Below are 12,055 nucleotides of genomic sequence, written 5' to 3' on the forward strand. Positions count from 1 at the left end.
TGAGGTTTTGACAATTTTATTGAAAAACAAGTACAGTCCTTTTCCATGATACGTGCTGTACATGACTTGGTATTTTACTATACAAAAATATTTGGTATCTGCTGCAGATTTATACAAACGAGTTTGTAAAAAGGCCTTCATCATTAACCAGTACAAATATAATTTATCAAAAATGTCATTAAAAAATTGGCTCAATACTTTCTCTTTTATTGCAAATAAAATAAAGAGTCAGGAGAATGGAAACATGAGTTCTGCTAAGCCAGTTTTAACAACTGGAAACAAAACACTTCCGTGCATGTGCAAACTTTTCTTAAACACACAGGCTGACAAAAAAAAAAAAATACCACCAGAAAATCAGTAAGATCTAATTAATGAGTAAGTCGTGAAAGGAAGAGCTTAAAGAGGTTTGGGGGTGGGGGGGAGGGGGTAAGGGGGGGCGGGAACCGAAAGAACAAAACAAAGGAAGTTCCCTGGAGACTAGGAATGTAGCTCCTTCCTCTGGAACCCTCCTGTGGGAATGGGAGTGACACTGACCTTTCACTTCCCTACTTAGGGGCCCCCCCTCTGCCCTTGCATATCCCTGGATTCTTGTCCCTCCCTGAACTCCAGATGCAATGCAACTGGCCATTGCTGGTTGTTTTCCCCTCTCCTTATTTTCTGGCCAATTTTGCTGCTAATTCTCAGTTTCAAAACAGGCTTTCTTGGCACTACGTGTGCAAATATATTTCACAAATGACAGCCTAAAAACACTCAGCAACAGTTAAAGCATGTGAACGACCTTTTGGGAACCTAACGGCACCCGACCCCTGAGACTTCTGGCTGAAGTCTGTACGCGCTGCCAGATGAAAATAAGACACTTTTTAAAAAGGGCTGCTCCAAAACAGCCCTATTACTCAACGTTGTCAGATCGAATCCAAGAGAAAACAGGTAGAAACCCTGTCAAGCTCTGGACTACTTTCGGGCAAAACAAAAAAACAAAAGTTTATTAAATATTAAAATACAAAAAAAAAAACACACACACACACAATAAAACCAGAAGGCCTGCCCAAGTTCCTAGGACTTTTCAAACTGTGCACATGCCCTTCAGTAAATGGCACAGAAACATGACTTTGTGGTTTTCTGGGGTTTTCCTCTAATTATCCTGGGGACTTCTATCAAGTTTTTCAAAACATTTTTCAATACCAAAAAACCCAATTTGCTTTCATGTTTAATTAACTAAGAAACATTTACCTTCAGGGAAAGAATATATGAAAGCAGGTAAGTTTTTTCATAAAATCTAAACATAATTTTTGTAAATTCCAACCGTCAAAAGATTGGAATTTGGTCTGTGAAATACAAGCATTACTAGACTCAGCCACCATCCTAGAAAACTCTCATCTCTTCTCACAAAAGTGCCAGGGTAGGGGTAAAAGGGACATGTAGGGACTGGAGATGAAATCTTCAGAAAACACTGTCCTAGAAGCAAGCAGGGGATGTGCAAGGCACAGGGTCCAGTAAGTACTGAGAGTGTAATTGTTTCACAACCGGTCACTTACTCTCTATAAAATCAGAGCAAAAATTAAATAAGATAATCTATGGACATTTGCAAATAATGAAGGACTACACAAATCTATGTCCTATGTGCAAATTACCTGTGAAAGCACTGGGGACAAGAGAGACACACGCACAGCCTCTCCTGCAGAGGGCAGGGCTTCTAGCTGGAGACAGAACGAACTTCTCAAACCGTGACAGCCAACAGTCAGTACTATGGGACTGAGAGGAGAGAGTCAGCGTCTCCTGGAGCAATGTCTTTTGGGGAAATGGAGTTGGAATACATTTTGAATTTCAGTAAAATTCTGGTCAGCTGGGGAAAATTCGAGAAGGCATTGTGGTCAAAGACAGGACGGAGAGATAGAGATGGAGGAACCCTGGGGGCAAGTCAGAAGGCACAGAAGGCCGATGTGGGAATTCACACAGCAGAACAGAGAGAGGACGCTGTGTGGACAGATTGGGGGTTGGGAATGGCAGTGAAACGCGAGTGGGAGAATTTGGCTTCAGCTCCTGAACAGGGAGACCCCGTGTAGGCGTTTTAGCAAGAGCAGGATGAGAAGAGAGCAGCGTTTCATGAAGGATGGTTAATCTGTGAGCCGTGTGCATGACGGAGCGAGAGGAGGGAGGAGGTGACCTGGACGTTGTCCTTCCAGAGAAGTGAGTCACATGAAACACAGAAGAGTAAGGTAGGCCAGAATGGTCATTCCAGGGGAGAACGCATTAGGAGGGGATCAATTTTCTGCTACTCTTCCTCTTCAAATTCTCTTTCTCCAGCAGAAAGCTTAGGTTATTTCAAAAGCTTAGAATCCTGGAGAATCCCTTTGTTCATTGAAATGATAGTTTGAAAGGCCTCTAAAATGAAATTCAGTTTTAGGAAACTGACTGCTGGCCGTCGATGCGTATGGAAAATGCAAGGCGAGTAGAAAGTTCTCCAAAAATACTTCTTCCTCTGAGAAGTATCAGTAGTCTCGAGGCTTCCCTGGCCACCCAAGTACCCGTGATTCTACCATCCCCAGACTGGGCCATCGCCTCACTCTTGGGCTGTGAATGACTTCATAAAACCGTCTCTAGATGACCACTTCCAGCACGTTCTTTCCTCTCATTTGCTCTCCTTGTGCCTTTTCTCAGCAGTTCCAATATTCACAGAGGGCATGTGCTGCCTTTTTAAACGCCTTCCCAAGCCCTCCACTCTGAATTGCCCTGGCCTGCTACTGTCGCCACGTCCTGCTCCCTTAACAATCCAATTCCAGGTGATCTGGGGGATCAGGGTTTATACAGGAGCATTTTGTGACTGTACAAGTCAGTGGAGGCACAGCCCAACCTGCAATGTCGTAAGTCACTCAGGGAACTCTTGGCCAAGCTTCTCCTTGTTACCCGACAGACACGTGTACCTCCCTCTGCAGCTTCTCCTTCGAGTCAGGCCTAGTGGCCGGCAACAGCAGCTGGTGCTTGGATGAACGTGGCTGCTGCTGAACTGGCATGTGGTACCTGACATTCTTCCAGAACCTTGTCTTTGCAGAATGCAATCTCTCCTCTGTAAAGTCCCCTGACCAGTGTATGGCCCCATGTTTCTGCTTAATGAACTTAATGGATTCTGGCATTTTCTCATAGTCTTGGATTTTGTCCAGTTCCAGCAGGACAACTTTAATTCCATCCTGAATGAGAGCATTGTACATCACTATTTGCTCTTCAGAAGAACTCCCCAGCCAGCTGAACCCCGATGTTTCTTGGACCAAAATGACAATCAGCCTTCTGCTTTTCTTTATATTCTCATTAGTGACCTTCACAAAGTCTGAAAAACACAAAGCATGGTATTGTAATACAATCCCAGTTGCAATCATTGTCTCCAGAACCAAAACCCCACAAGGTTCCTCCCACCCCATGGCTCCAAATGCTTTTTCTCCCCCTTGCTTTATTTAAGACTTTCCCATTTATAGACCAGCCAAAAATAATTGACTCATAAAAGCTCAAAATTTCATTTAGGACTCAGAACACTTTCAGTAGAAATTTAAAAACCTTCTTGCTAAATCATATGATCTATACCACTCCTTTTTTATTGTATCGGTTGTAAACCAATTTTTGGATCTAACTAGTTGTTAAATTTTCCACAACAAAAGAAAACTTAGTTAATTGTGGCTTCAACAAAATATGAGAAAAGTAAATACTCTGCACTAAATAAGGTGAAAATAATCATGATACACCACTGAAGAGTTTCTTGAAATTGTCAAATACATGTACCTACGCCACAGTCTTCTAGAAAGATGAAAACCAACTTAATTAACCCAATTAGTTTAGTCATTAAATTCATTTTAAAACAAGCTTTTTACTTCTTCCATTATGTTCATACCTTCCCCGACGTAGTCATCCCTTCCATAAATGAAGAGCTTATAGCCACACTGTTTTTCTAAGACTTCAGGTAAGACTTTAAACACAAAAATATCTGACTTAGAGGTGGACCCTTCCCCAAGGGTCTTTGGATATAGTATGTATGCATCATAGGTCTTTCCATCTGAAGCTAAAGGGAAAAATGTATTTAGAACCAAAGGAAAAATAGATTTGGTAAAGATAATATCTCAAACATGCATTTCAGAATGAATTATTAATTTGTTTGTATGATGGTATGAATGAACCAGCAATATCAAACGTATAATACCTTTTTAAAGAGTTCAACTCTTACAAGTTTCTGTGTATTGTGTTTTGCTACAAAGTTGCTCTATTATTTGGCCACGTCACTTGCAGAGTTCTGTACCTCTCTGTATGGAACCATCTCCTTGTTCTTAGCTTCTTCCCAGATGTCCCAGCCCTGAATCCTACCATTCTCCCTTTTATGTATTGTTTTTAATATTAAGGGTTTTTGCAAGGTTGAAATAAAAGAGAGGGTGCTCCCTGATGCATTAAAATCGAGTCTCTTCTTTCACCTGAAGGAAAATCTTGAGTGATCTGTGTCCTACCCAGCACAGAGTAGGTCCTCAGCAATGGCTTCTGAATAACTGATTGTATAAAACACATGCTCTAAATGCTTGTTTATCCCACCATTGTGAACACTAAAGCAGGAGGTTGAAAAACAATCCTTTTCTATCTATTTGGTTATGAAACTATAAGGATATATAAGAATAACTATGATTATTGTATATGTCACATTTCATATTACAATTTAAAAACTCTCTTTGTTATCTTCTACATCTCTTAACTATCCCCTCTCCAACAAGAGAACAGTGCATAGAATACAAGATTGTACCTTTTTTGGGGAGAAAATCATAGCAAGAATCCCTGTACCAAAGTACTATGTCAACCTTGAAGATCTTATAGATGAAAACGGAGCTCGTAATTACTACTGTTAACATGACAAATATACCAATCACGTGCTTCTGGAAATTGGGGACTAGAAAAGAGGGAAAAATTATTAGAAACAAATAATTAAAAATTTTTACATAGCAAATTAAACATTATCATCCCAGAGAAACCATATTTGCTTTTGGCCTGCAGTCCCAAATCCCAGACAGTATTATTAGCCCATTCATTACCACTTAATAATGGATACTCATGCAAAGCCTTCTAGAATGGATACCATGGAAAACTAAGATGCATTGTATTACATTTCCCCCTCAGTAGTATAGTATACATTCACATAGAAAAATACCAAAGACTATAGTATCGAGCACTCCATAGTAAAAGGAGTCAAAGTCAATCAAAAGCCTACAAAGGTTCCTGAAGGCAGAAACATCAAGTGGGGAAAGGTGAAGACATGGAAAGGAAAAGGGTCAGGGATGCTACACAGAATGTTTCACATTTCCACAGTTCTCCTGGCTTCACTCGCGAATTATTGATCCAATGATTACAGAGCAGCAGGGGCAGAAGAGTAAAGGGGAGGTTACGCGGGGGGGGGGTGGATAAGGAGAAGAAAAAAAAAGAATGAAGAAGAAAGTGACTTCTAAATGTCAGGGGCCACGTAGACATCCAAAAAAGGGAACCTGAAAAGCTCTCTTATTTTCCTCTTTCAATTTAGGCCTTTGATCCATCTGCAACTGATACAGGTATGAAGTAGAAATCAAACAGACCCTTTTCCAAACCAATATCCAATTGGCCCAATTGATAGTTGACATTGACAGTCTTCATTACTGGTGCTTCATACAAGATCATGATATCTGTAGTATCAATCTTCCAGATTTATTCAAGACCATCTTCGCTACTCTTGGCCCTTTACATTCCCACATGACTTTTAGAATAAACTTGCCTACAACAACACACTCACACTTGCAACAACAGCGAGCCCTGAGATTTTGATTGTAATTGTTTTGAATCTATAGATTCACTTGGAAAGAACTGACATCTTTATACTACCGAGTCTTTCAATCTATGAACATTGTATATCCCTCCATCAATTTAGGTCTTCTCCAATTTATCTCAATAATTTATTTTTTTAGTTTGTATTACTGAGGTCCTGGAATAGCTCTTGCTAGGTTTATTCATGTGTCTTTGATAATTTCTGATGCTATTGTAAGTATTATCTTTCAATATTTAATTTGTATTTTATTGGTATTTATATACATAAAAATACTACACACACACACACACATATATAGACAAGTGATCTTGCTAAATTCATTGACTAATTCTAACCGTTTATCTGTAGGTTCTTTTAGAATTTCTTCTATGTACACATTCATAAATACTCTATTTTAATTCAACTACAAATTATCTTAAAATATGTCCCCAATACTTTCAATACTGTATATGATTATACAACTCATGAAAATATTCATTAAATACCTACGATGACCAGACTTAAGTAGCTACTAGCTCTGGAAATGGAATAATTAGTAAGATCAGGGGTGTGTACCATCAGAGAATTTACAGTCAAGTAAAGAAAACAAAGTATGATAAACAATGTGCCATGGAAGTACGTAACAATGGCCCTAACCTCATCTGTTTTGGCAAAGAGCTGGGTTAAGGGCAGGCAACAGGGCAGAAAAGCTTCGTAGAAGGAGGAATAGTTCAGCCGAGAAGTGAATGAGGAATAGAAGTTACCCAGGTTAAGAGAAATCCAAGAGCATTCTGGGCAGAGGAAAAATAACATTGTAAACCTCAAAGTCATGGAATCTTACCACGGTAAAACAAAATTACATTTCCAATAAACAGTTTTGTTGTTTACCTGGATGTATTAATTGAATATATGCTGCATTTATACCATATGCATTCTTGGCTATACAGGTAAATGGATACAGATAAAATATACTTTTCACTTCTGAAATGTTAAGTGCTGCGATGACTGTGTTCATCTGATTTTCTACTCTGTTTAAAAGAAAGAGAATAAAGAATAAACAAAATTATTTAAGTAAATTGCATTACTACAAATAAGACATAGATGCATGGTTTATCTCTTTATTCGTTGCATAAACTGCAGCAGAAATAATCACCAGCCCTAAGCACAGGTGTAACAATTAGGCTGTTAGCAACAATAATCTAAGATGTTACAGCCCTAAATCCACCCTAAATGTCAGGAAAAGACTCAGCAGCAGAGAAATCAAATTAAAATTACCAGCTTCCAAGAGGAAAAATGTGGACTACGCATTCTGGTCTCCATGGGGCACAGAGAAGAATATATGACACAGAGTAGACTGGACAAATGATAAAGGGGTTGAAGGTGATGGTAAGGGCTCAGGAGTATGTCCCTAGCCAGGTAGGTAAAAGGGAGCCATCAGAGACTTGAGCAGTAGAGTGTATGAGTCTTGGCCCCACTTCATGAGTCTTTTTTAGACTACTTGAAAAATGGAACAACAAGAAGAGTAATTCAGGAGAATTGCTCCATTGGAATGTTGCAACACATGTAAGTGAATTTAAGAGAAAGCCTTCCAAGTAGTCCTGAATTTGCACCACAGTCACCACATTTACCTTAAATGTACGCGATCTCATAAATCCTATTTACCTTAGCAAAACTCAATATGGGCAGCAAAGGGTTAAGGACCAATCAACTACCCACTAACCCTTGCTATTAGATTAAACCATTAAGATAATATAAAGTAAGGCATGCAATTTAACACCAAAACTTCTCTATGGCACGGTTGGCGCTTGGCATACTTACCGTGGATAGTGTTCTGTCAGCACTGGGTCCTTTTCATCAATTTCTGACCCATTCCACTTCCAGGAGACAGAGGTAATGTGCCGGCTAGAGACATTGCATATCAATTGGAGCTGGGATCCTGCAAAGCCGCCATAACATTTATTGAGTTTTATCGATCTATCTACATTAACAAACGGCTATTGAATACAAATTTTAAATTATAGGAAAACACAAAGAAAAAGAAAAATTGCCCTTAAACCCACCACCCAGAGATGACCACTGCTGGTAACTTTCTGTATCTTAGTCCTTATCTTCTCTGTGCACATAAGCAGTTTTTTGAATGGGGTGTTATTCTCTACTATTTGTAATTATTGTTGCAATGGAAATTCGGGCTCACACAATTAGCCTTCTAAATATAGGCTCTCTCATGGCTGCTTAGTATTCCATCATACAGATATCCTATGATTCATTATTTTCCTATTGCTAAACACAATTTGCTTCTAATTTTTCATTATCATGATTACTGTTTCAATGAACGTTCTTGTACATCAATATTGTACAGTATTACTTTGAATAAAAATATGAAAGTCGAATTGAGTTATAAGAGGTACATATTTTAAAAGCTAACCCCCTCTCTGGTACAGTCTCTGGTACAGTCTCACTTGTACCTGGCAGTGTGTACAAGTGACATTTATCTACTAAACCCCCAATACCCACCATTTTTGGTTAGTTATTGCCAATTTAAAACAGAAAATAATTCCATTTAAATTTTCATCTGCATTTCTTGAATTCATGGTGAATTAATATGGTTTTCATAAGCTTAGTGTTCATTTGTTAAGAGTTGCTCATTATGCCTACTGTCCATTATTTAATTGCATTCCTGTAATAAACTTACTACTGATGTATACTCTTATTCACCAAGATATCAATTCTTTATCATACATGAAAGCTATTCCAAATATCTTTGAGAGTTTGCTGCTTTCATTTCATTTTTGCTTATGAAAATTCTTTGGTGTAGTTTTTATTTTTTATTTGGTCAAATTTGTAACTGTTTATTTTATCTGTTTTCACAATTTTTTTTCTAAAAGCCCTCTCTACCACCAAATCCGGAAAATATACATGTACCTTTTCTTCCAGGCATATAACACTTTCATTGTTTTATTGCTTTAATTGTTTTAGTTCTTCAATCTATCTAGAATATAATTGGGTACGGTATGAGCAAGAGCTTCAACTTAATGTTTTTAGCCAAATAGCTGATTGATCATCCCAGAACCACTTAGCGTGTTTCCCCGAAAATAAGACCTAGCCGGACAAACAGCTCTAATGCGTCTTTTGGAGCAAAAATTAATATAAGACTCAGTCTTATACAAGACCCGGTTTTATATTATATTACATTATATTACATTAGACCCGGTATTATATTTTATATTATATTATATTATATTAAAGACTGGGTTATATTATAGTAAAATAAGACATGGTTTTATATTAATTTTTGCTCCAAAAGACGCATTAGGACTGATTGTCCGACTAGGTCTTATTTTCAGGGAAACACAGTATTAAATAATAAATCTTTTCCTCACTAATTGTAATGCCACCTTTATCATAAAATGAATTCTATTTATTTGGGACGCTCTCTGTTGATCTGAATGTGAATACGGATGCCAAGGGTAACACATTCTTAATTACTGTAGTTTTTAGGGTAAGGCAAATATTAATATCATTTAGAGCTCTTTGTCACAATGTTATCTTAATAATCGCCTCATTTTATTCTAATATACTGCCAGGTAAATTTTAGAATCAGTCACCATTTTTTAAATTTTTATTTATTTATTTATTTACTTATTAAATATATTGGGGTGACATTGGTTAATAAAATGATATAGTTTTAAAGTGTAAAATTCTGTAATACATCATCTGTATATGACATTGTGTGTTCACCACCCAGAGTCAAATCTCTTTCCATCACTATATATTTGACCTCTTTTACCTTCTTCTACCAGCCCCCGTCCCTTATCCTCTGGTAACCACTATGCTGTTGTCTGTGTCTGAGTTTTTGTTTGTTGCTTTCAGTTTTATATCTTGCTAAGCGAAATAAGTCAGACAGATGGAAAAAGTCAAGAACCATATGATTTCATTCATATGTGGGATAGAAAACTTGCCAATTTTTAGGCCCATTTCATATTTGTATTGAAATTGCATTAAAATGATAACATAATTTTGAGTCAATATTTCTATAATTTCCAGCTTTTCACATAGAAAAAATATACACACTACTATTACAGCTTTCCATTTTTACTGGGGGTTTCTCAAGATTCCTTTCATTATTGTTCCCTTTGGAGCCTTTTTGGTGTGTTTACCCTAATGGCCAACCTCCCCATGAGCTAATATCACAGATATATAGTACATCTGTTGATTCAGGTTTTTTCTCTCCATTAAACACATCACCCCATTCCCTCCTTTGAGAATGTATGCTTTAAATCTCTCAATTTTTCTGAGATTTCCATGTCAAGGTTTACTTTTTTTCTCCCTTATAAATCCCCCCCTTTTTTTTAATTTTGCTAAGATATTTTATAGCTATGACATTTACGGCTGCAATAGGATCTCTTTTTCCATTGTTTTCTAGCTGGTTATTGCTCAACAACTCTAATATTTTTATAATATTAATTTTATATCTCACCAATTAATAAAATACTAATTCTAATTTTTCTCAGTAATTCTCTTGAGATTTGTAGGTACATATTTTATGATCTAAAAATAATAATAAAGTTCTAAGCATGCGTTGGTTCTTTTCTTTTGTCTTTGTTTGCATTGGTGGACACTTGTAGAACATGTTAAGTAACACTGGTTATGTGGGCACCTTTGTCTTGCTCTTGACTTCAATGAGAAGGTCCATGCCTGCGGATGGCCTAACACTATACTATAGTGTTTCACCATTAAGAATGTTGGTGACTATTGGTTTGAATTGATGTTATGTATTAAGTTAAGAAAGTTTCCCTCAATGTCTATATTCCTAAATCATTTTATTGGTAATTTATATTTAATCTTACCAAATATCTGTTTGACACGCTTTGGGATAATATGACAGGGTGATGTGTGTATCTCACCAATGTGATATATTAAAATATGTGTTTCCTAATGGGAAGCTATATTTAGGTTTAGAGATCAATGCAAACTAGGCTTTAGAGTTTCTTTAAAGTATAATCCTCTAGAGTATGGTATCTCATGGCCAATGGGGAAAAACGTGGCTCTTGGCGAGAGGGGTAAAAAAGTTTTAGCTATTGCAATGGTTTGTGGCCCCCCAAAAAGTCATAGTACATCGACAGATAGACAATATCTCTGTGGTATTAAAGTTCTAAGAAAGAGGATTAGGAAGTAAATACCTTTTTTGGCTCTAAACAGAAGCAATAATGGAAAACAACACACACAAACAAAAACAACACTGAGAAACACTGCTCTAGATTCTTGGCCTATATTTAATTTTGAGCTTTCACATCTTTGTTAGTGTATATCTAACAATGATTTTATATAACCTTCCACCATGGATAACAAATTGGCCAAGTACAGAATTCATAGGTCATAGACTTTTACCTTCCTACAGTTCATTGTTTTCACGTAGCTACTATTACAAAAAGAATGCTGTATGCCAGCCTAATTTTTGATCCTCTGATACAGAAATCTGTTTTTATGTTTAGACCAGTGGTTTCCAAGAGAACTTTCAGTGATGGTGAAAATGTCCCATATTATAATACGGGTAAACACTGGTCATGTCTGGCTATTAAGCCCTTGCTGAGGAAACTAACTTTTAGTTGAACTAAATTATTATATGTGTGTGTGTGTGTACACACACGCACACACACACACACACACATATATACGAATAAAGAAATCTTATGTGATTAGTGGCTATGTATGGTACAGCATACGTATAAACGCTTATAAGATTGCTTTATTCTTGAAATAAAAAATGTTTACTAACTTGGAAAAGTACCTTTCTAGAATGACTATCTTTTTGGTCTATGGTCTTATTCCTCCACCTAAAAGATTAGCTCTGGTCATAAGAAATTCATCCTGTGCCAAGTAAATTACACTTGTCATTCCTAGGACTGTTGGCCTTTGGCTGGTGTTTTCATGGGTAATAAAGTGTACATAGAAAAGCGTGGATGGGCAAATCAGACATGGTTAGATTTCTGCCATAAGAGGCAAGAAACCCAAAGAAAGATTTAAGAAACAGTCTTTGCCCCTGTCGCTGTAAACTACAGATATATCCAGTAAACTGCTTAGGTTATGTGTAGTAAAAGTATAGATTACCTTAACTGAGATCAGAAAAAGTGATTTCAGTGTATCCTAAATGGAGGCCACTTACCCAAGACAACTTCCATCGTCTCATTAACTGGACTCTCAATCACAGGCCTCATGGGCCTGTTTTCCTCTGGAAGAAAAATATCCACAGGGCTTCTCAGT

At 37.3% G+C, this 12,055-nt stretch overlaps 1 protein-coding gene across 1 annotated transcript in view; it reads right to left on the reverse strand.

Annotated features, from left to right (window-relative positions):
* The window catches only part of IL1R1 (interleukin 1 receptor type 1), a gene marked incomplete at its 5' end in the record, with an annotated part of 15,398 nt that continues 3,343 nt past the window's right edge, over positions 1-12,055 (reverse strand). The window contains 6 exons of the mRNA XM_033125373.1: positions 1-3,322; positions 3,878-4,045; positions 4,769-4,912; positions 6,683-6,822; positions 7,613-7,730; positions 11,958-12,023. Coding sequence (XP_032981264.1) covers positions 2,901-3,322; positions 3,878-4,045; positions 4,769-4,912; positions 6,683-6,822; positions 7,613-7,730; positions 11,958-12,023 — 1,058 coding nt within the window. The remainder of the gene's footprint in view (positions 3,323-3,877; positions 4,046-4,768; positions 4,913-6,682; positions 6,823-7,612; positions 7,731-11,957; positions 12,024-12,055) is intronic.

The sequence above is a fragment of the Rhinolophus ferrumequinum genome, chromosome 13 (genome assembly GCF_004115265.2).
Source record: "Rhinolophus ferrumequinum isolate MPI-CBG mRhiFer1 chromosome 13, mRhiFer1_v1.p, whole genome shotgun sequence".
NCBI classification, from domain to species: domain Eukaryota; kingdom Metazoa; phylum Chordata; class Mammalia; order Chiroptera; family Rhinolophidae; genus Rhinolophus; species Rhinolophus ferrumequinum.